Below are 25,030 nucleotides of genomic sequence, written 5' to 3' on the forward strand. Positions count from 1 at the left end.
GACTTCCAAGGTGCCTAAAGATCTGCCCTTAGGCAGTGCTTCTCACAGTCTGCTCCACTGTATCAGAAGCACCCAAGGTATGGGTTAATGTAGATTCCTAGGCCCATTCAGCCTTCCTGAGCCAGAGCTGGTGAGGTGAAGCTAAGGAAATCAGATTATCAATAAACACTCTGGCTCATTCCTGGTTAGGGGTCCGGGAGCCACAATGCCCAGTGAAAATTCTGGCACCATCATTTACTAACCCTTAGGCATGTCCTTTAACCTCACTGACCCTCAGTTTCCTGGTCTGTAAAATGGGGATAATAACGGTGTATGCCTTGTGGGCCTGGGGTAAAATGAGATCGTGAAAATGAAGTGCCCAGCACAGAGCCTAGAGACACTGAAAAAGCGTGGACTACTAGTAGCACATCCATGTTCTCATGGACTTCTGAATGAAGGGCAGAGCCCTCAGGTTCTCTTGCAGGGAGGGGCCCTGGTGGAGGTTCTCCACCCAGCGGGCAGCAGAAAGCCTTGGCAGGGCAGGACCCTTTACCCAAGATGCCCTGCCTCCTAGTGGCTGGTATATGGGATAATGCCCAACTCTTCCGCCTCCACCCACTGAGGTCCAAGGCCCCACTTGCCCTAGCTTTTACCCTGACGCCCCGCCTGCTGGCAGCCTCCCTCCCTGCCCTGCTGCCCTGGGAGCCTAACTGGCTTGGTATCAGCCCTGGCACCCTCTCCAACTTTGTAATAAAATAGCCAGCTCGGGTCAGCTTTCCTTGGCAAGGAGGCCACCTGGCACAGATGGCAAGAGGGAGGGGGGAAGTGAGGGGAAACAGCTCCTTCGGTGACTACCAATTATGGTCTGGTGTTCCCCAAGGATCATTTGCTCCCCATATCAGGAGATCCTGGGGGAAAAGACCCTTCTTATTTGTCTTCTTTCCTTTCCTAGCCCTTCATTATTCATTTGTCCATGCATTTAGTCATTCGGTATTGAAAGGTCTACTGTACATCAGGCACTGGGTCTCACCAAGATTGGCAAACTAGTTCTGTAAAAGACCAGATAGTACATATCTCCAGCTTTTGGGGCCAAACTACTCTGCTATTGTAGTAAGACAGTAGCCATAGACAGTATACAAACAAATGGGTGGATGTGGCTGTGTTCCAGTGAAACTTTATTTGTGAACATCAGAATTTGAATTTCATATAATTTTCATATGTCATGAAATATTCATTTGATTTTCCCCCCAAGCATTAAAAAATGTAAAAACTGTTCTTAGCTTGTAGGTCATACAAAGCAGGCCACAGCCAGTGGGCCCATAGCTCACCAGCCCCAAGCTTAGCCCTCCACACAAAGACCATGGAGCATGCCAGGGCCTGTTGGTGCCAATGTCATCAGCAGAGGCAAGGCTCCTGGAGAGGCTCAGTGCAGAGGTGGGTGAAGCCTCCAAGCCCACTGCACTGAGCCACTATGGCCCTCCCAGAGTCCACTCCCTCAATGTCACATATGTTCTCTGTGGTTTAGATATGGGGACTCTTAGGTCTCCGTCAGGACCAGAAGCTTTTTGAGGGCAGCAACATCACTCTTTTAGCATTTGGAGTCAGAAAGCACCTGAGTTCAATACCGGCTTGACTGTGTGAATGGCCTTGGGTGAGCAACGTAACATCTTTGTGCCTCAGTTTCCTCATCTTTAATAACTGCTGCGTGGGCTGTTGGGAGAACAAAGGAGTACAGTGCTCAGACAAGCACCCAATGTGAGGTCAGTGGTCAGTGCTCATTGACTCTCATTGCAATTCCTTCTCCCCTCCCTACTCCAGCACCAGCATGGCTCTGGGCACAAAGCTCCTGTGCACTCTCTCCTTGCTAAGTCTTAACTTTCAGAGTGAGAGAAAAAGACTGATGACTACTTGCCCAAGAGCCCCTCAGGGTATATACCCTGGACCTCTTGGAGGCTTTGCCTTTCAGACTTAGCCTGGAGCATTTCCCTTTGGCTACTTTGCTCCCAGTGAGATGATTCCCTTGTCCCTCCCATACTAGCCCACCTGGATGGCCAGGATTAAGAGTGTGTGGACATGAGGTGCTCTTGGCTGGTTCTGCTTCAGGGATGAGCTGTGGAGGAGGCAGCCGCTTGGCTGGGGATAAAGGGAGCAAAAGCCTACCTCACTTGTCAGTCTAAGGTCCATGGGGTGGGCAGGCTGCCAGGTCAAGGCCTTGGGCATCTTGGCCCTTAGACTAAACACCTCAACCCTCCAACATTTTGCTCTCTTTTCTAGGCATATTGCTATCCCAGGGGGGTTCCCAGTTTGCTCTGTCTCATAGAACATCACCTCTTCCTAACCCTCCAAGAGCCTCCATTACCTTCTCTGGTTTCATTCTTTCATAATAGCATTTACTACTATGTGAAATATTGTTTGTTTGTTTGTTTGTTAGAGGTTTTTTTTTTTCCAGTCTCCCTTCCACTAGAACTTAAGCTTCTTAAGGGTCAGACTTTTGTCTACTTTAATTCTTATGATTACCCTCACAGGACAGATAATATCCCCTATTTAATAGTTAAGCATACTGAGGTCACCTGGTTAGAGAGTAGCAGAATGAGGATTTCAGGCCAGGCCTTTCTGACAGTTAAAAGCTCACATTCTGAGCCTCCACTATAAGATAGAGCTTGATTAATCTGGCAAGATGGTGGTAGGATGATACATAGGCCTTGAGCCCCATCATCTGTTTTCAGCAGCAGTAAGAGTCAGGAGGTATTTATGGGAGACTTTGGAACTTTCTCTGCCACTCTGGCAGGAGGCAAGCCAGGTGGGCTTCACTCTTGCCTTCTTGGAGCAATAGGCTGTTTAAACAGAGAAACGCACTGCAGTCTCTTCATTGCAAAGCAGATTGTGCCAAGAGCTATAAAGGGTTACAAAGTGCTTTACAGGTGCTGTCTTAGTGAGCTCAGGCGGCTGTAACAGAATACCAGACTGGGTAGCTGAAGCAACAGGAACTTATTTTTTGCAGTTTTAGAGGCTGGAAGTCCAAGATAAAGTACTGGCTAATTCAGTTTCTGGTGAGAGTCCTCTTCCTGTTTGGAAGCCAGCTGCCTTCTTGCTGCCTCATGTGGTGGAGAGAGAGTTCATCTCTCTTTTGTCTCTTCTTATAAGGGCACTAACCCCATTCATTGATGGCTCCACCCTCATGACATAATTACCTCCCAAAGGCCCCACTTCCAAATACCATTGCACTGGAGATTAAGGCTTCAACATAGGAATTTGGGGAGGACACACATTCAGTCCACAGCAGGAGCTGATGGTGGTACTCAGCAAAGTCAGGACAGTGGGACCTGGATGGGTGGGGGATGCCATCAAAGCACTTTCGGCAGAGAGGGCAGCAGGAGCAAAGGTCTATGAGACAGGAACAGTAAGTGCTTTTAAGGCCTTGAACCTACAGCGTGTTGGGAAAGGGCTGTGATTATATGTAAGGTGGTTGAGAAAGTAGGTTAGGGCCAAATCACTGAAGGCCTGAAAGAGATTGGGGAAGATTGGGCTTCTAAAGTTTACATTGCAGATAATAACACCAAGAGAACTGCTGAGTGTATGTGTAAGGTGTTTTACATTTCAGAAAGCACCTCCAGCCCATTCTTCTACTCTGTCCTCACAACAGGTAGAATGCAGGCAAGAGAGGCAAGTTTAGGATGAAGAGACCTGGGATTTCCTCCAACCCAGGAATAAGACGTGTAGATTGGAACAAGTCACTTCACATCTCCAGTCTCAACTTACTCATCTGACCACAAAGCCCGATTCTCGGCACTTTCGGAAGAATTCCACGAAACCACACATGTGAAAATACTGTATTTAACTTCTGGTCCTCAGTTATTTCTGGTCCTCAGTCAAATCCTGTGCAGCCTAACTCAGGGGGCTGTGCCTGCGATTTTGTAGGCAAAGGCCAAAAGGTAAGAATCTTATTAATGAGGTCAGAGAAGTTAGGGTTTTTTGGGTGGAAGACTGAGAGCCTCAGAAAAGGAGCTTCGACTACTCTAACGTTTCTTCGTACCCATCACGATTTAACTTACTGACACAGGTAGGAGTAGACACAGCGCATAGATTAGTAGGAAATGGAGAGGACAGGCGACGCAGGCACAATGACTTACCCCAACCCAGTACCCACTTAAAAAGCTCGTCTTCTCGTGCCCCTCCTTCCGTCCAAAAATCACCAATCAGAGAGCGAGATTTTCCGTGACGTCTTCTTATCGCGACTGAGCCAGCCGGCGGAGGCTTTTCCTGGTGACAGTGCCCGGGCGCCGAGGCTATGGGCAGTGAGGAGGTCCTGGGCCAGGCAGCCCGGCTGGCCTCCTCCGGTTTGCTCCTGCAGGTACTTTCTGCTCGGTCAGCCCCACGCCCTTCCGCAGCCGGGGTTCGTGGGGAGCCCACCTCTGGGCGGACTCCGTCCCGGTGTGGATTTGGCTACCTGAGGGGTTTGACAGGAGAAGGTGGAGGCCGAAAGGAGGCTCCTGGGCCCGGAGTTGGGAGACTGGGTTCAGAATCCTGATTAGGAGTTTGCAAATACGCCACTTTCCTTTTGAGAATTGTAGTTCTCATAAGGTAGTATGAGAGAGATCAGGTGGCAGGGTTGTTTGTGGTGCCGTAGAAGCTGATGTGTTTTTTTTTTTTGTTTTTTTTTTTAAGGCAAGGGGTTAATTTTCCCCATGCTCCACCCCTTACCCTCAAACACCTTCCTCAAACTCTTTGACTTCCACTGAGTTGAGAGAGACAGTAACGGCATAGCTAAGAACAGGGACCTCAGGCAGGCCTGAATTGAAATCCTGGTTCTGCCATGCACTTGCTGCATGAACCGGGACAAATGACTTCACCTAATAAGCCTCACTGGGAAAAGGGGTTATGAATAGTATCCAGCGTATAAGATTGCTGTTAGGCTAGATTGAAGTTATTCAGGTAATTGTATTAACACAGTATCTCTTAGTGTGCATTGTGCCTGCTGGCTATGTGACCTTGGGCCAATCACTTCCTCTTCTTGGTTCTAATTTTCATCATCTGTCAGATACAGTATATGCCAGTTGGTCCAAATGATATATAAAGATTCTTTTAACCCAAGGAGCCGGTCATTCTAAGTCAAGTGGCTCAATTTCTCTGTCTCACTCTTGAGCCATCCGACCGTTCCTCACAAAAGTCCTGAATTCACCTCCCTTATCTTGTAGAGTCAATTTTTCAAATGGAGTTTAGGAGAAAGAACAAGGCAGGCTTGAGCTCAAGTTTGGGCCTTGTTACTTGCTAGGTGCCCATCCTTGGAAAGATCACTTGACTTCTCTGAGCATCAGTTTCCTCATCTTTAACGAGAACAATATTGCTACCTCATAAGGTCATTAGGGAGATTAGATGAAATTCCTGTTATGTGCCTGATGCATTGTAAATACTCAATAAATGGTAGCTATTTTTTTGTAATAATGGTCATTAGAATTTTTTAAATGGTCATCATAGGAATGAAATGACATGGGGCAACTCACTTGGCTCTGTCTTACTTGCATCATATGCATTTACTTGGTTTCTTTTAATGGTCAAATAATTAACAGATGTGAAAGAACTCTTTTTTAAAACTATAAATTCCTTTGCAAAATGAAGACCGTTATCAATAAAAGCCACTATGTGGAACAAATACTGGGTAGCATGAGCAACCTCAGAGCTTCATTAGCTCAAACTTTTATTCAAAACAATTAAGAGACAGGGAAAAGCCTGAGACATCAGGTTTTGTACACAAGGATAACTTTGATTTTGAAATTAACATAAATATGTGTATGTGGTTTTTTAAAAACAATAGCCATCCCAGCCGGGTGGCTAAATTGGTTTGGAGCATCATCTCGTACATCAAAAAGGTAGCAGGTTCGGCCCTGGCCTGTGTGGTTTGGTTGGAGCATCGTCCCGTAACCTAAGGGTTGTGGGTTCAATTCCCAGTCATGGCACAGCTGTAGGTTGTGGGTATAGTCCCTGTCCAGACATACATTCCCTGGTCTGGGCATGTATAGGAGGCAACCAATCAATGCTTCTCTCTTGCATTGATGTTTCTCTCCCATCCTCTCTCTAAAGAGCAATGGAAAATGTCCTTTGGTGGAGATTTTTTAAAAAATTTTTTAAAGTTGCAGGTTTGATATCCTGACAGGGCACATACCTAAATTGCAGTTTTGATCCCAGTCAGAGCATACATGGGAGGCAACCAAATAATGTGCTCTCTCTCTCCCTCCCCCCACTCCTTCCCCCTTCCTCCTTTTCCCTGTCTCTAAAAAATCCTCGGGTGAGAATTAAACAAACAAAAAAAACCCATAATCTTTAGATTTCTTGTGTGTGTTTTAATTCAATCTTGTATGCTTTCTCAATTTATGATGCAGACTCTTGAGGTAATTTTGCAATTACACTGTAATCTTCAAGAATTTGAGAGTTTCTTCTCTGTTATAACTCTGAGCTGGCCATACGTAGTAAAATATTAATGAGTCTTATCTGTATGCATTTCTTCAAAAATGCTTTTACCTACCCGATCTTGTTTGATCCTTATTATCAAGCTTATAAGATAAGCAGCCTCATTTGACAGGAGGATGATGGGGCAAACAGTTCAATGGTGAGTGGAGATATTCAGCTAAATGGGTTTTTCCATTAACAGCTCTGCATTGGCTTCAAACCTCTAAAACTGAATACAGAATTTGGCATGTGTGTATGTTCAGGGGTGGGCAATAGTAGGTTTACAGTTGTAATATAAATAATGCAATAATAAATAATTATAGGAGTAAACTGTGTTTCATGTACTCAACAAGTATAAACCTACTTTTGCCCACCACTGTATGTATACCTGCATGTTTCTCATGAGAGCTACAGAGCTTTCAGCAGACTCACAAAAGGTCACATTTGACTCCATAAATGTTAAGATTGTGATGTCTTGGCTTTGGAGACCTTGCTGCTCTGTGACACTTCAGGGACATTGTTAAACTGCACTCTCCCTTTTGGGTCATACCTTTCCCCGACAGTTTTCAGACTTCAGTGGTTCATTGGCATACTTTGATTGCCTGAGGTTGCAGTTGTTCATGGGTAACTCTCAGAGTGCTGCACAGAGAAGTGATGTCTTTGTCTCTCAGGTGCACTTGAGTTACACCTGTGGTGCTGCTGGGATGCGGCGGGAGAGCCCCTCGGTGTGAGGCTGGCCCCCCATTCAGCACCCCCATTGAATGACCCATCTAATTGCAACCTGTTCTTTGTCTCCTAGGGAGAACCTTTGCTAAGGTGGTTTTCTACAGACAGGTTTGAAAGCCTCAAGATATATTCCTTTAGTTTTTTTAAAAAAGATTTTATTTATTTATTTTTAGAGAAAGGGGAAAAGAGGGAAAGAAACATCAGTGTGTGGTTGCCTCTTGTACATCCCCAACTGGGGACCTGGCCTGCAACCCAGCCATGTGCCCTGACTGGAAATTGAACCAGCACCCCTTTGGTCCACCGCAGGCTGGCACTCAATGAACTGAACCACACCAGCCAGGGCAGATATATCCCTTTCAAATGGCAATAGCTGGATTCTGCCCCTCTCTCCACTGCCCGCCCCCCATTTTATGTTATCTTGTTATTGCAGTTGTCATTTAAAAGGTATTTCAACTCCTCTCTGGAAAATGGCAAATATTCAGTAGATAAACACAGCCTTTTCTGTTTTCTAATTGAAAACTGGAGTTCAGAGAGATTAAATGTCATTATCAGAATCCCCAGATACAGGCAGGTAGAGAAGAAAGAGAATTAGACCCCTTGATTACTAGTGAGTCTGCTATACCCTGCTGGTTAACGCTTGCTAAGTGTGTGCTATTTCTAAACAGGCTGGAAGGAGGGGCATTGTGAAGCACTAACTAAAATTCTCTTTCTGCCTCCTGGAGTGCCTGACTTTGAACCCAAAGAAATTCCCCTGAGTCTGTCGGTGCCTTCCTCTTCTCATGAGTAAATTGGGGTTTACTGTTGTCTGTCAGTGCCTTCATCCTCTTGGGAGTAAATTAAGTTTTACTGTTGGGTTCTTTGACCACTGCCCAGGTGTGCTGAGAGACCCTAAGGAATGAAATTCTGGGGAAAAATGCAGACAGATGGAATGTTTTGGAAAGGGCCTCCGTGGCAAAGCCGCTGGGTGTCATTCCACTAGGAAGAGCAGGCACATTGTTTTCATTTCAGCGAAGTAAACACTTTCAACATCATTTACTCTTTTCTAATGAAAATTTTATTTATTTTTAGAGAGACGGAAGGGAGGGAAAATAGAGGGAGAGCAACATCGATGTGAGAGGGAAACATGGGTGGGTTGCCTCTCCTACCTGCTCTTACCAGGGACCAAACCACAACCCAGCCCTGTGTCCTGTCCTGGAATTGAACGGGGAAGGTGTCACTTTGCGGGACGACGCCCAGCCAACTGAGCCACACCAGTCAGGGCCCAACACAATTTATTCTTATGTATTTTTATCTTTGTCCTAGGTGTTGTTTCGGTTGATCACCTTTGTCTTGAACGCATTTATTCTCCGCTTCCTGTCGAAGGAGGTCCTTGGCATAGTGAATGTAAGGTGAGAAGGGACGCGCCCTAGCACTGTCCGCAATTCACACGCCTCGCCAGGTTTTCCTCTGTGGGTTTCAGAAGCATGGGCACTGACTAGAGTCAGTGTTAGTGGCGGGCCGAGGGGGAGCATGCTGGGGTAGGGGACTGAGCGGGGGAGTCGCTTTTAACGGACCCATGGAGTGTTTTCCATTAGCAGCCTCTAAATGCACATTTCCCTGCCAGCATTTTCCTGTTTGCCTGTTCTTAGAACCCAGGAGAGGAGTGGGAGTAATTCATTGCAAACCCTGTCTTAGGTATAATTCTGTGTTCTTTTCTTGCTGACAGCAAAAGAAGCAGGAATTCTGCAGTTCGTGAGGATGTGCTTTATAATCTCAGGGCTGGTGCAGCCACTTTCCTTCCTTCAGTGAATTTTTTAATGGAAGATGGTAGCTGAGATAAGAGCTTGAGTCCTTGTCATTAATTCCTTGGAGACTCCTAGCTGACTTGCTTTGTCTTTAGACTCAGTTTGTTTCTCCTACTCCCCTCCTTTCTGTTCAAGGACACTCACACATGTTTTGTATTCACAAATGACACAAAGGTGTGTGAAGTGATGTGAGTGCACAGAATGGCTCATCTTCTCGGGCGTGTCCTCGTGTCCTGATAAATAAGGCAGTGTGTTCCAGACAGCATTTCGTATCAAATGCCTACCGAGCATATGCTCTTTGCTCTGTGTTTGGAGCTTAGTGAAGGTTCTCAAACACTGATGGGCAAAGGAATCATCTGGGAAGCTTTTCACTAGGTCAGGCTGACCAGGGGCCCTGGAATCTGAATTTTTGACAAGCTCCTCAAGTAATTTTGAAGTAGGGTCCATACTTTGAGAACTACTCTTTTAAAAGCAGGAAGGAAAAGATAAAATCTTCCTAGGTGCTCAGATTTAAAGCAGTTTGGGCCTCTCTTCATCTAGTCTCCTCCGGATTAGCAGGTCCCTGTTTTAATGGCCCTTATCTGTCCAGCTGCCTGCTCAACATATGGTTCCTCATTTGAAATGTAGCAGAGTGATCCTTGGACAATGCCAGAAACCATAGCTGTGGGCCACCCCTGCTCTGGCTTCATCTGAGCCACGCATAGCTTGTTGAGGAAGGGAAACCTCAGCTACTCCCCACTAAAGGTGCAGGAGGGTCCACCTAGGTGCTGCCAGCCTGGGAGGTACACAGACAAACCTTGCTGACCTGGGTGCCATCATGGCTGCCAGTCTTTTTGCCTGTCCTAAGATTTTTTTGGCCAGAGCCTCCACTCAGTAGAGCCTCAGCTGCTTTCACAAGGGCTATTAGGTCTCCAGTCTCAGAGTCCCCTTACTGTGTGGGGTCATGTCTTATCCTTTTCCTTACAGTCAGAGCTGCACCTCTGCCTGTAGCCATAAAGCCCGCAAGCTCTGGGGACCGCTGTGGTGTAACTCTATCCCAGGTGTAACTCTGTAGACACACACTCAAGCGTCCTTTATTTGGTTCCTAATTCTGTTGTTTGATGGATTGGACTAGTGAGGGGCCCTATAAGAACTCACAGTCTTCCATATCACCACCAGTGATTTATGATGACCAAGACTTTTTTTTCTCCCTGTTGCTGGTAAAATCTCAGAACTGCTTTCTAAAAAAAGAACTAGAGACCCTATTGATTTCTGCTTTTCCTAACAGGCTGACACTGCTTTACTCGACCACCATCTTCCTGGCCAGAGAGGCCTTCCGTAGAGCATGTCTGAGTGGGAGCACCCAGCGAGACTGGAGCCAGACCATCAACCTCTTGTGGCTAACGTGAGTTGTGCTTTGTCAGGAGACAGTTCTGAAGGCAAGTGTAAACAGATATTACAAATTAAAAAGCAACAGTTGCCTAAAGCTGAATTGTCTCCAGCTTTGGTTTTGCAGCGGGTTTCTAGAGACCTGGCGTCTGATGTTTTCTCTCTGGATGGCCAGGAGCCAGAGGAGGCTCCAGAGGGCGGCTCCTGGGACGGGTTTCCAGCCCTAGTTCTACCCTTCGTGGAGGTTGTTTCTGCTGTTCCTGAACCCCAGTCTGGGCCCCCCGGAGCCTGTGCCGGCTTTTTTATTCCTAATCTTTTCCCTCTGTGGTATTTCCTGAGCTTTTAACAACCACTTAGTATTTTTTGAAAGCCTTTTAGGAATTTCATTATATCTTTCTTCCATTTTTGTTATGTTGGTTTCAGTTCTGAGCCTTTTAGAATATTCTTAAAGACCAAGTACATCAGCTAAAAATTATAATAGCTTTTCTGCAGTTAACTCCCTGCAGGGAGGGCTGGTGGTTGAGATTGTTTCCCAGTATCACTCCCAGTGCCACATGGGAATGGCTTTCATAAGGGCAGAAATGAAACGACTTGCATTTCATGAGAAGAATGACTGTTGACTACCAGTCATCTTTAAGTGCTCTGTGGGGCACATGTAAAGGGATACTGTGTGCTGGCCTGTTGGTCATTTGGGTGTAAGTACCAGCTGTGTCCTGTGTTTTAGTGATTCTAAGTGGGAACGACAGGCAGACACTTCTGGGGAATTTTGCTTTTGAGTCAGTGTAACACAATAGATAGGGCATTAGACAGATCGGGATGGGGTTGTGCTTCTGCCCTTCACTAGCTGTTCATGACCTTGGCCAAATTGCCCAGTATCCAGCCTTAGTTCCCTCATCATTTAAATGAAGATAATGATAGCCTGGCTGGTGTGGCTCAGTGGATTAAATGAAGATAATGACAGGATCATTGTTAAGTATCTCAGTACCGAGATAAAGTAGGACTGAGCAGGTAGCTAATGCCTTATCAAGAATTAGCCCTTTTATTATTATAACTATATTTCTTTTCTGTTCAGTGTTGGTATTTTGATATGTGTTTATGTTTTTATATTTAGCATATTAAAAACAGTTTCCCCCCATTTCCAGAGTCCCTCTGGGTGTGTTTTGGTCCTTGTTCCTGGGCTGGGTCTGGCTACGGTTGCTTGAAGTGCCTGACCCTAATGTTGTCCCCCACTACGGAGCAGGAGTGGTGTTATTTGGTCTCTCAGCTGTGGTGGAACTTCTGGGAGAACCCTTCTGGGTCTTGGCACAAGCACATATGTTTGTCAAGCTCAAGGTCAGTATGTCTTCTGCTGTGAATGGGAAATGCAAGAGTGATTTAAAAAAAAAAAGCCTTAGTAAGAGAGAATTATTTTTTTCAGACTTGCATCTAAAAAGCTATTTGGAAAAAGGTAATGTGATAAGCTTAGTTCATTCACTTGAAATTTGGCAGATGGTCCCTGGCTGGTGCGGCTCAGTGCATTGAGCACTAGCCTGCAAACCAAGGGGTCGCTGGTTCAATTCTTAGTCGGGAACCACATACATGGGTTGCGGGCCAGGACCACACATTGATGTTTCTCTCCCTCCCTTCTCTTCTCTAAAAATAAATAAATTAAATCTTTTAAAAAAAGGAAAGTTGGCAGATGGGCTGAGCTAACATTTACCTTTACTATGCTATTAGAGAAAAACAGGTTTAGTGTTAGTTTAGGTAAGACTTTAAACTCTGGCCAGGTAGTCACTTGGTTAGAGCATTGCCCTGGTATGCCAGGATTGTGGGCTTCAACTCTGGTCAGGGCACAAACAAGAAGCAAACAGTGAATGCATGAATGAGTGGAACCAGTCAATGTTTCTCTCCCTCTTTTACCTTCTTCCCCTCCCTCTCCCTCCCTGTTTCTCTCTCTATCTCTCTTCCTCTCTCTAAAATCAATAACAACAACAACAAAAAACTGGAGGAAGGTGAGGGGTGGAGGGATTGAGCAAAAAGAAAGAAGAACTATGGACATGGACAACAGTGTGGGGATTGTTGGGGGAGGGAGTATAAGGGGACTAAATGGTAATGAAAAAAATACAATAAAGATTAAATTTAAAAATAAAGATAAAAGAAAAAATAAAGAATTTAAGAGGACTGAAAAGGTTTTTCAGATTTTTCTATTGAGACTATTTTTTGTTCTATACTAACTTCTCTCTTTATCTTTTAAAATATATAATACGATATGTACAAAAGAATGTGTATAACATACATGTAAATCTTTTTTTCAAGATTTCATTTATTTAATTTTAGAGGGAGAAGAAGGGAAGGAGAAAGAGAGGGAGGGAAACATCAGTGCGAGAGAGAAACTGATTGGTTCCCACTGGGAACTGAACCTGAGACCTTTCGGCCTGCAGGATGATGCCCAGCCCACTGAGCCACACCAGCCAGGACTATCCCAGATTGTCTGTCATTCCTAGTAAAGTTTTTGCATAGTTTTTTGTAATGTTTGTAAAGTGCTCTCCTCACTGCCTGTTTGCAGGTGATCGCTGAGAGCCTGTCGGTGATCCTCAAGAGTGTGTTGACAGCTTTCCTTGTGCTCTGGCTGCCTCACTGGGGCCTGTACATTTTCTCTCTGGCCCAGGTAATAGTTATGACTTTTAACTTTTGTGCAACCTGTTTTTCCACTGGGGTTTTTCATCTTGTTCGCATTACTGCACGGTTTATGTTGAAGTATTCATGCATGTGAAGAAGGCTGGAAGCTCCAGGAAGATGGCCTTGACACTGCTTCTCCTCTGGCTGCCATGTTTATCCTGCTGCACGCACTGACACCGCTGGTGTCCCCAGAACCTGGTGAAGGCCACCCTCTAGGCCTAATGGTTAAACATAAGACTCCTTTAGATACTCTGTGGGCAGGTCCAAACCAAACCGACCTTTGATTGTCTGCCTTAGGAAGGAAAGAGTAAGTGGATGGGGTGGGAATCAAATTGCATGTGTGTTATTTTCCCTGGATTTCAACCAGTTGTTTTCAGAATAGGAAGAAACTCTGCCAAGCCTGTTTTAAACTTAGATTAAGATTTTACATAATTCATCCCTGTCTGGGTTGCTCAGTTGGTTGGAGCGTTGTCTCGTACACCAAAAGGTTTCGGGTTCCATCCCTGGTTCGGGTGCGTGTGGGAGGCGATTGATCGATGCTTCTTACGCACATCGATGTTCCTCCGTCTCCCCCAAACCCCCGCTTCCTCTCCTTCTAAAACTAATGAAGAAACATATCCTCCAGTAAGGATTTAGAAAGAAAATCTTACATAATTCAGAAGGTATGAATCAAGTTTTAGAAGGTACCTTTTTAGTTTTAGCAGTTTAGGTTCATTTTCATGTTATTGTTTTCTAGTCCAGTTCACATTTCTAGTTCTAATAAACTACAAGTAGAGTACAAGTGCAAATTAAAAATGAAATCTAAGATTAAATAGTTACAAAGCAGTTTGTAATTTTTCTTAATGTATAGGAAGATAAGTTAAAATTTTTAGTAATGATGCATGTGAAAACCTTTCCCATGTCCTAAACAAAAACTACAAATATTTTTTTGGAAACACAGGAGAGCTAGATTTAAAATTAATAGAATGAGAATGAGAATTGCCTTCTAAGAGCAATTTGCAAACGATTACATATTTCAGGTAAATTATTTGTGATTGTTTTTGCCACATTTTGTTAGCCTCAGAACTGCAGTTCCCGACATTCATTATATCTTTGATGCACACTCCCTAATAGGACAGGAGGATCACGCAGACACCGTTATTAGTTGACTCTTCATGGGAGGGTACTTTCTTTATGACTCTTATTCATAGCTCCCACCAAGGATATGTCATGCATAGGTCATATATGTCAGCAAGGCCAGTTCTGAGTTTATTTGCTTCCTTATCATAAGACTTCTGAGAGCTTTTTTCTGGTACATTCTCTGTCAATTTATGCATTAGCGGTCCAAGAGCCAACAGCACCTTCGATCAGCAGGCAAGCCCACAACCTGTACCCTGGGATTGCCTTTGACCTGCCAACAGGTTCTCCCTGAAATAGCCCCTCACCCCCAGCAGCAAATGTCAAATAAAAGGATCACTTTGGAATTTATAAAGAATTCTTACAGCTCAACAACAAAAAGACAAGCTAGCAAATGGGAGAAGATAGACAAATAAATGGCCAATAAGCTAATGACAAGATGCTCAACATCAATAGTCATTAGGCAAATGTAAATCAAAACAACAGTGAGAAACCACTTTGCACCCATTAGGATGGCTTTTATCAGAAAGAAAAGCCAGAAAACAAGTGTTGAGATGAATAAGAAGAAATCAGAACCATCATATGTTGTTAGTGGTAAAATTAAATGGTGTAGCCACTGTGGAAAATAGTTTGGTCATTGAATGTAGAACTGCCAAATGAACCAGCACTTTCACTCCTGGGTATACACCCAAAAGAATTAAAAACAGTTGTTCAAACAACTTGTACGTGGATATTCATATCAGTACTATTCACAGTTGATGAACAAAATGCCCAATTGAAATACCCAGCTGATGAACAAAACGTGGTGTATCCATGTAGTAGACTGTTAGTGAGCTATAAAAATGAAATACTGATACATGTTATAACATGATGAACCTTTAAAACATTTTACTGAGTGAAAGAAACCAAATACAAAGGGCCACCTATTGCATGACTCCATTAACATGTACTCTCCAGAATGGGCAAGTGCAGACAAACAGAAAGCAGATTAGTGGTTGCCAGGGGATGGGGGAAATGGAGAGTGACTGCTTAATGGGTACAGAATTTCCTCTTGGAGTGAGGGAAACGTTCTGGAATTAGACAGTGAAGGTGGGGAAGGGAGCTGGGAAGAGGGTGCTTATCACAGGATGCCGGCAGCAGGTGGTGTGTCTTAAAGGACTTTCGGCATGACATTGGAGAGGTCCGGGAGGAAATCGGAGGAAGGTGCCTGAGAGGTACGCACTTCCAGTTATTAGATAAATAGGTACTGAGCGTGTAATGTACAACACAATGATTATAGCTAACACTACCGGATGATATATAGGAAAGTTGTTAATAAATTCTGTGAGTTCTTATCACAAGAAATTTTTTCCTTTTTATTGTGTCTATGCGAAAAGATGGATGCTAGCTGAACCAGTTGTGGTAATTATTTTATAGTAAGTATAAATCAAGCCATCATGCTGTCAGACTTAAACTTATACAGTGATGTCTATCAATTATTTCTTGATAAAACTAAAAAAAAAAAAAAAGAAGGGTAGCGGCTGCTGGCAGGCTCTGTTCTCAAGCATGGATAGGAGAGGCACGGGTGGCAGAGGCTCCTCTTGTCCTTGCTCTGTGCCTTTCCAGCGGGTGTGTCTGGATTGAAAAGCGGGCCTGGAAGTCCCATTTCTTCTTGAGCTAGTGTGCACTGTTGTTTTCAGAGGGAAAGAGGGTAGAAAGGAGTTTGTAAAAAGGGGCTCTTTGAATACTTCTCCCCAACCAGCAAATAAAACCCCTGGCTGCTGCTCTTGGCCAAAAGCTGTCCTCTGTCCTGGATGGGTGGGGGCAGTGTGGGCTCTCGTCATTCCACTTGTCCCTGCCCATGCACTGGGCAGAGCAGAGCCAGCAGCTCAGTTCTGCTTTATAATCATAATGTCACAGGTGTCTGGGCTTTATGTAACATCTCCAGTAGTAGGTGATGGATATTAGCCCAGCCAGGACACATGGATCCTCAAAGTGTGTTGTCTAGGAGGGAGAGCTTGTTCTTTGGCCAAGTGCAAATCCTTTGAGAACATATCTGATATCCATGTGGCAGTTGGCACTAGTGGAGATCTGTCATGGAAATTATGTTCTGCTTGCCCAGAAGAACTTTTCTCCCAGGCAGGTGCAATCCTTTGCACTCTTTCCCCAGAGATGCTGCAGTGGAGCTCGGTCTTATGAACAGACCAGAGGGTGAGGCGTCTCTCAATGGAAGGTGCAGTTAATTAAGACTTCTATTTCTTGATTGGCCTTTGAGGTCAAATTAATAGGCATATCTTAATTATGACTATATTAAAACAGTGTGATTTAAACCCATTATTTTTTTTTCAGGTTTTTTATACTGCAGTTCTGGTGCTCTGCTATGTTACATATTTCAAAAAGTTACTGTGTTTCCCAAAATCAACCAAGCAACAAACTCTTCCTGTCTCCAGAATGACAGATCTGTTACCCAATATTCTGAGAAATAGAGTAAGTAATGTATTTTTTGTCTCTTATCATTTTAATCACAGATGCTGGTTATCCTTGAGGGAAAGAAACTACAACTTGATTATTTATTATTATAGAAGTAACTTTAATCTAATACCTCATATTTATTGTTCATCATGTGCTTAGCCAGTGTTTCTAAATCTTGGCACTGTTCACATTTTGGGCTGGATCATTCTTTGTTGTAGGGGCTGCCCTTTGCATTGTGGGATGTCTAGTAGCATTCTCAATTTTTACCCACCAAGTGCCAGTAGCTACCACCCCCCAGCTACCACAGCCAGTATCTCCACGCACTTCCAGTGTCCCCTGGGAGACAAAACTGCCCTGACTTGAGAACCGGTGTGCTAGGCCCTATGCTGAGTATTCTACATGCCATTGTTTATAACAACTCTCTGAGGCTGGTGCTATTATTGTTTATATTTTATTGTTGGAACTGAGGCTTAGTGGCTAAATACCTGCCCAAGGTGAGGGTCAGAATGAGGACAGGAGCCTGGAGTGGCTCGAATCCCTGCAGAACACAGACTGTAACCACTGCGCTCCACTGTGTCTGTTCTGCAGCCTCTTGGTTTCTCCCAGGGTTCTACTCAGGCGCAGACACTCCAGAGCGCTGATAAAGCAGGGACGACCTCTGCAGGCTCCTTCATCTTGTGTCAGGCCTGTCTGTCAGGAGATCCACTTTCCCACGCAGCCCTCTGAGGACTCCTCATGCTGACTTGTGGGAGTGAGGCATAATCTCTTTCTACTCAACTCTTCACCTCTCAGTCCATTTGACCGTGATTTCCTGACTCTCGTGGGGTCACTGCTGCAGTCTGTGGCCTTAGAGTTGCAGAGGTGATGTTATACCGCTTTGCCTCTGCTCCGCTGCTTTGCGCACCGCTCCATTCCGGGCTGACCCGCCCTCCCTTTCCCCCTACTTGTTTGCTGCCTAGATGTGATGCACTTATTTGAGGTAAGGCTTTGACTGGACTTTTTATTCCTCTTTTGTGATTATTTTTAAAAGTAGTAAAATATGTGGGAATTTAGTCTCAGAACTTACGGAATCTTGCTTCACAACTTTTCAAGAAAAACCAGATTGATCTAACAAAGCCAGACATATTCTGATTTGTTAGATAAGAGTTCTTTCAGATCAACTAGATCTTACCTTTAACTTAAATCAACATGGTAATTTTGAGATACCACAGTGCTTCATCTGCAGGCTTATAAGCTTGGGACTCGAGACCACTTCTCTTGCCTGGAGCTTCTGCCACCTACCTCAGTGGGGCTAAGCGTGCCGGAAGGTGCCCTCCCCTGAGTGCTCCTCAGGGCTCTCACCTGCACCACACCTGGCCAGCTCTACATACTGGGCCAGCCCCTGTGCCCCGGCAGTATTTTGGAAAGGAGCATTTGGACCTTACCACAGGCGAGGAGAGCGGGTAATATGGAGTCTGTCGAGTGTGTATTCGACCCTGTGATGGGCTTGGAACTTCTAGCTTCATTTCCTTATCCGTCAAGTGGGGATAGTAAGAGTTCCTCTCTCCTCATGTGGTTATGAGAGCTGGATGAGATGGGACAAGTTGGGTACTTAGCACTGTGGCCTGGCCCACCTGGGTGTCCATAGTGACCACAGTACCGTCACCACCATCACACTGCTGCTCTGAGAGCAGGAATGGCTCCACTGAAATGTCCCAGCGAGGCAACACTGATGGCATTGATGTGAGAGCTCAGCAGTCCAGTCTGGTGGTCTGTCCTGAGAGGACCCCTGCTTATTCAGCACTGACAGAAGCCTTGACCGTCAGAAGGTTGTGTGTACCTGTCATACACAGTGGCACCGTTCCTGCTGACGAACAGAGCGCAGCCCCATGCTGGCTGCTGGCCAGGATATAGACATGCAGAAAGTGATTGCTGGGCCTCAGAGGCTTCCTGTGCTTTGGGGAGGCAGTGTGTGCAGACTCGAAGCCTGCAGGACTCTCTCCAGACCTTAGGATCCTCGTGTTTAAGGAGAGATTATTGGTCTACTTGAACTGTGAAGCTCCTCTGAAGACTTAAGGAGTTTTGTGAAAGTATTTGAACTTTGGCCAAGAGCTGTTTATAATAACTTCCTTTGACTGTGTGCTTAATCTGTGCCTGGCATTATGCAAAGCACTTTGCATGGACTTTTGTCTTCAATCCTTATAGTACCCTATGAGATAAATTCTGCTGTTTGCATTTTACAGATGAGAAAACAGGTTCAGAGGAGTTAAGTGACTAACCGAAAATCACACAGCGGGTTTTGGACCCACTTCTCTCTAACTTCTGTCAGTGGACTAACCTTAGTCTATGTGTTTAATCTCTGTGTTAGGTAGTCTTCCCAGAGAAATTGTCTTATTGCCGGAAGTAGTTATTTACTTACTTAAAGATTGGGAAGTTCCAGGTGGAACAATTCACTATTCAAGTTTATTTTTTAAAAAGCAAAAAGGAATTAGATGAATTTTGAGTGCAGCGTGCCTAGCCGGACTCTGGAGCAGCTTTCTGCTCTGCAGACTCCTTCATACAAAGCTGGTCAAACAACTGCACTCAAAGTCAGTTTGACCAGATCAGAAGATTTTATGTCTATTCTTATAGAATTCCATCTCCTTTAAAGGTACTCATTTAGTCTAAAACTAATGATCCCTCAAATAATGACTGCCCTTTATATCTCTTTTATTTTCTTGACACTTCTGAGGGATTTAATATGAGAGAGTTGCTAATATTTAAATAAAGCTGAGGAATTGAACAGATCGAGCACTTACAAGGCAATGTTCTGCGTTAGGCCCTGTACCGGGTGCCCTGAGTGGGGTTCCTGTCCCCAGAACATGCATTATGTGGGGAGTTACAACAAAATGTGTACTCAACTGATAAATGGTGATGGAAGGAAACTTGACTTGGGGTGGTGAACACACAATACAATATACAGATAATGCATCATAGAATTATACCCTTGAAACCTATAAAATTTTTTTAACCAATGTCACCCCAATAAATTCAATAAAAAATAAATGTAAAAAGACACCATCACTAAAAAAAAAAAGATTTGTATTCAGTGAACTACACCGCAGGACAGGGCGTGTGTTTGGTGTTAGAAACACAGGGGGAGAACGGTGGGTTCCATCTGGGAGCATCAAGGAAGGCTTCATGGAGGAAGCCACTTTTGAGCTGGGCCTTGACACATGGGTGGGCAGAGGTGAATGTGTGCGTGTGGCGGAAATGTGCATTTGTGGCTGCAAGAAGGAAAGCATTTTCTCAGGGCCTATAGTATATATCCATCACTGTGCTGGAATTCGGGCTGAATTCCACTGTGCTGGAATTCGGAGTATTTAGGTTGGCTAAACAGTTGGGGAGGGGAGAGAAAGCAAAAGGTAGAAGGTTATGTGGCCTGCTGGGCTAGGACCAAGTAGTGGTGGCCTCAGTGCCATGGGGCCTAGTGAAAAGTTTTGAACGGTACCATAGTCTAATTGCTTGTGTTGAGAAGCTCACCTTCTGTTACAGGTTTATTGACTATCTCGTTTTCTCTCATTCAGTCAGCTTCAGCAGGTAGGACTTCTTATTCCATTTTGCAGATGAGGAAACTGAGGCCTAGCAAAGTATCTTGCCCATGGCCTTTGCACTAATAAGTTGGGAGCTGCAGTTTGAGCCCCAGTCTCTGAAACCCAAACCCCACTGTGAGGAGGATGGGCTAGAGAAAAGGTTGGAAGTGAAAAAGCTCCAACAGGAGTTGGTGGCAATTGTCCAGATGAGAAATTATGAAAATAGTAGGAGGGGGAAATGGAAACATGGACAAAGCCAGGGCAGAGTCCATAGCCCTGGAGCAAGAAGGAGAAAAGGAGTGCTGTGTAGGGTTTGGAGACAATGGAGGGCATGGGACAGGACGGTGTCCACAGACTCCCTGGTGACTCTTGTCAGTGTGGCAAGCAAATGGCTGGTGGGTGAGTCAAGAGTTTGGGAAGTAGAAGAGCAAATCAGATTAAACATAGTGAGCCCCAGAGTTCTGATGCCAGACCTTCCCAAGAGGTACTGCCCATTATCTTTCGCCATCCACACTTCAGTTTCTCCATCGCTACAGTGATGAATTGGAATGGCTCATTGGTCAGGGGATTCCAGAGAAATGCACAGCCTGTAGACCAGCTCTGCAGTACCAACCTAGCTCTCGTGAAATACACCTTTTTTGACTGTCCCAAGTAACAAATCTATTCTGAACAGAATAGTAAAAGCCAAAGAATGCCCTTCTATTCTACCACTTAGCAGAGATGCCCATGTGCCCCAGAGGATCACCTGGCTTGGGGAATGTAAGAGAGAGAGAGTGAGTGGCTCCTGACTATGGGCAAGAGCAGTGCCCCAAACATGGTGTGGTCCACAATGCCCCCTGGTGGTGCCAGGTAGTTTGGTGCTCTTTGTTCTGGGGAAAGGAGATGCCCAGTTTCCTTCTCACTGGGCAAGATTTACTCGTGGGCTAGAGCTACCCCTGGCATCTGCTTCAGGTCCAATGATGCCCTGAAGGAAGTGTACTTTGGGAGGATTCAGACCTGTCCTTTCAGTGTCTGGAAGAAAGGCTCTGAAACCAAGGGATGAGGAGATTTGAGGACTGGGAATGACTCGCTTTTAAGGGCTACCCTAGACTTGCCCTGTTCTAAATAGTAGCCACCAGCCACATGAGGCTACAGAGTGCTCAGAATTAAATGAGCAGTAAGGGAAACATATGCACTGGATTTCACAGACTTAGTATAAAAATACAATGTGAAATCCCTCTAGTATCTTTTTACATGTTGAACTGATACTTTGGGTTAAATATATTAAAATTAATGTATTATATATAAAATTAATCTGTTTCTTTTTATTGTTCACTGTGGCTGCTAGAAAATTTTAAGTTATATCTGTGGCCTGCATTATACTTTTGCTCTATACAGATGGGCTTTTGGCCAAGAGGAAGAGCCCATGTGACTGGAACAATTTACCCTTGGGTTAACTCTGTAGCCAAAAGCTGACCTTTGGGAGAAGTGGCGTGGGCTTGGCCTTTGTGTGTCACCCCTTTCCTCCCAAAGAGCCTCATGAAATCCTACTTTTCGAAAATCATCACTTTGAGTTAATAAGAACTTTTAAAAATCTAGGCAACCTAAGATTAAGAACCTAACGGCTAGATCGAATATTTGGGATCCAAGATGCCTTCATGATAAAGGAGGGGGCCTCAGAGGGAACTGGGGGGAGGTAGGAAAAAAGAAGTCGTGTCCAGCCAGCTGCCCCAATCCTCTTTTTGTGGTCAGCTCTCTGGCTTTGAGATCATCTGTCTCTTATGGGTTGACCTCTGCTCTTCCTAAGGACCCCTGGGAGTTTTGGAAGAGCCATGTCAGAAGTTTAGTTTTGTTTTTTATTTCCTCTGTCATACCAATTCTGAGTGGTTTAACTGGCATGAGAAACCTGACTTTCTTTTGAGATATGCAAGCAAAGCTCATATACTTTATGTAAAGGGATCCTGGATGGCTAAATATAGCATTAAGCTGTGGAGTACATGAAGCAGAATTTGTTCTGAAGCTTGGCATGCTTCAGACGTTTTGTAAGGAAAGAACTGACTGTGAGCTGTGCGTGCGAGATGTGGTCAGCTTACTGTCTGGGTAGCAGCCAAGGGACAGCACGGTTTGTCAGGGGTCTCTGTGAATGAACCCTGGGCAGGCCCCTTGTAGGGGGCCGTGCTACCCAGAGACTTTGTCTCCAGTTTAGGAATGTAAATTCTTTGCCAGTATTTATTGGATGTCTCTAAATGAAAAAAGAGTGGAGACTGTTCAAGTTGGAATTAGGGACAAAACGAGATTGCCTGTCATGTAGCATTATTGTACTTTTGGACTTGCAATGCCTGGGATTTGTTTTGTTTTGTTTTCTCTTTTAGGCTTTTGTAAATTGGAAAGAGGCTAAATTGACTTGGAGTTTTTTCAAACAGTCTTTCTTGAAACAGATTTTGACAGAAGGTAAGTAAAAGGTCACCCTGAGCAGTTAGGAAACCATAGTGTAAGTAAGAGGATTCCACAGACCTCCTGGTCACTCAGAGCAAGACCTCCTGCTGTCTACAGCCCTGGCAGAGGAGCCTCAGGGGGCAGAGGAGCCTCAGGGGGTAGAGGAGCTCAGGGGCGGGAGCTTCTCTCTATAAGGAGAGGGGGACTAATGTTTATTTAGTTTTATACTTAAGTTGTCTAATTAAATCTTTCCACAGCCTTGTAAGAAAAATCTTGTCTTTATTTATTATGAACGAGGGAACTGAGGGTCAGTGAGATTATGTAACTTCTTCAAGGTTACAGTAATGAGGAACAACTTAATTTGAATCCAAGTCTATCTCCAAAACCCCATGTAATATGATTTAAATAAGTGTATTATAAAAGTACTATGTCAATTATAGGAAAGTTGGGAAATAGAGAAAAATATCTGTATTCTCATAATCTATTCTAACTTTTGCACACTTTTTTTTTGAACTTTTAAAAAAGCAGGTTGTTATCATTTTATTTTCTTAAACAGTAAGATTTATCTGCATAGTAGTTTGACCAACCTTCCAACTTTCAGTGACAGAACTCTCGATGCAGAGGGCCTGCAAGGAGCTAAAAGTACTTCTTGTTTTTCTGTGTATATGTGTATGTTGCTTTATTTATACCCAGCTTTAGTTCAAAGAGTGAGATTTGTGGCAGCTATAAGCTGCTGAAGGTAGTACAATAGTCTCTCTCTATATAAACTTTCTCTATAGAAGTTTCATATGTCTATACACCTATATATCTATTACTGAACACAGTAATAGATAAAAGATTTTTAAATCTTTTTAAAAATTGTGTTTAATTATAAAAATAATATGACTTCATTACCAAAATTTGGGAAAGTAAAAAGTTCCAATAGTTCTAGCATTATTCCCCTTCCCTAACTATTATTCCCATCTAACTATTATTCCCCTTCCCTTCACCCCATCTTTATTTTTTTACTAATTAGATTTCCAAAGGGAAGTAACTTCCCTTATACCTCAGTTTTCCTGTCCGAGTTCAGGGAGGGGACCAGCAGGTGTCCGAGAGCTCCCTGAGCTTTGAGAGTACGTGTTTTAGCCTGAGCTTGCAACATCGCCATTACAAAACTGAAACCGTTCGCAGGACTTTTAGGGGAAGCCAGGGCCAGAAACTTTGGAGACCTGAGTGGAGGTCCCTTAACTACAAGTTTCTTAAGAGCAGGGAGGGTGTTGGTCACCACTGTCTCCCCAGCACCCTTCTGGGCCTGGCACATGATAGGTATTCAGCAAGTACGTGCTGATAAGGAAAGGTATCTGTAGTGCCATTGTAGTCTTGTGATACTTCACCTCAGATTGTTAGAGTTTCAGAAAGGGCATTTGCTTATATGTACTTTTTTCCTTTCAAAGTTTTAAGAGCGGTTTAAATGAGTTGAGGAATGGGTCCAGTCCAAACAATGGCCCTAAATCAATTGTCTGGATTTCCGTGGCTAGATGTGTGTGCCAGGCCGGAAAGTGGTACTGATCGCTTGCTTGCTTGCCGCAGACGGGGGGGGGGGGGCCTGGCCAGACAAGGCAGGGGGCCGACAGGAACTTCTCAGGGCCTCCATCTCCATGGCTGTGATGTAAGGAAGTGGCTTGACAAGGATCCCCAGATTCTTTTTATCTAAAAACCACAGCTCTAAAAATGTTGAAATCATTCATTGCAGTAGCAAAAATGTGTGTGCTGTTACCTTCTGCCCCCACATTTCCTGAACACTCTGTGCCAGGTGCGGAGAACACACAGATGAATAGTAACAGGCCACAGTCTCAAGGAGCTCACTCTCTCATCAAAGACACACATTTTTGTGTGTGGTTAACTCTGATACAGAGCTGTGAGGACTGTACTTGAAAACGTGAGCTCATTCACCAGACATCTCTTGAGTAGTCTCTCATTTCCTGGCACTCTGCTAGGAATCCAGGGTCAAAGAGATGACTGAGACAGGGTTCCTGCCCTCAGGGAGCTTACAGAGTACAGGAAGGACAGGCCTATTGTGTCAGAACACCAGGAGTTCCCTGCAGAGATGCCATTCTAGGTGGTGAGACGCCAAGAGCTAGCGAGACTCAGAGCAGCTGGAGGGACCGAAACCTAGGAGGGTGTGGCAGAGAGTGAGCGCGTGATGGTGGGAGGTCGGAATGAGGTTGGTGAAGGGAGGCCAAATAGATAGCTTGGGGGTAAGTTCATAAATGGTTTCACATGCATAATTAAGGAGCCTGGACTTTTCAATACCATTGAGGAGCCATTTAAAGGTGTGAAAGCAGAGGTTAACTAAGAGCTAGATTTGTAAAAGATAGAACTGTTGGCAGTGAGGATGGATTGGAGACGTACAGAGACGCAGATGGGAGCGAATACAGCTGCGGGTCCAGTGCCTGGTAGAACCCACCCAGGTCCCTGCCGCAGATGCAGTGGCTCGGAGACTGTAGGGAAGCAAGGGTCAGAGAGACCTGAGAGGTGATCACTGCTTCTAATTGCTTC

The 25,030-nt window shown here is 44.6% G+C and overlaps 1 protein-coding gene across 2 annotated transcripts in view; it reads left to right on the forward strand.

Annotated features, from left to right (window-relative positions):
- The first annotated feature begins 4,227 nt into the window (after positions 1–4,227).
- The window catches only part of RFT1 (RFT1 homolog), a 37,009-nt gene continuing 16,206 nt past the window's right edge, over positions 4,228–25,030 (forward strand). For both annotated transcript variants that reach the window (XM_037134749.2, XM_053669463.1), the window contains exons 1-7: positions 4,228–4,330; positions 8,452–8,537; positions 10,201–10,317; positions 11,444–11,633; positions 12,847–12,948; positions 16,404–16,541; positions 22,429–22,507. In XM_037134749.2, the coding sequence (XP_036990644.2) occupies positions 4,268–4,330; positions 8,452–8,537; positions 10,201–10,317; positions 11,444–11,633; positions 12,847–12,948; positions 16,404–16,541; positions 22,429–22,507 (775 nt within the window). In that variant the 5' untranslated portion in view covers positions 4,228–4,267. The remainder of the gene's footprint in view (positions 4,331–8,451; positions 8,538–10,200; positions 10,318–11,443; positions 11,634–12,846; positions 12,949–16,403; positions 16,542–22,428; positions 22,508–25,030) is intronic.

This window comes from Artibeus jamaicensis, unplaced genomic scaffold (genome assembly GCF_021234435.1).
Source record: "Artibeus jamaicensis isolate MK-2021 breed Jamaican fruit bat unplaced genomic scaffold, CSHL_Jam_final contig_519, whole genome shotgun sequence".
In the NCBI taxonomy this organism is placed as follows: domain Eukaryota; kingdom Metazoa; phylum Chordata; class Mammalia; order Chiroptera; family Phyllostomidae; genus Artibeus; species Artibeus jamaicensis.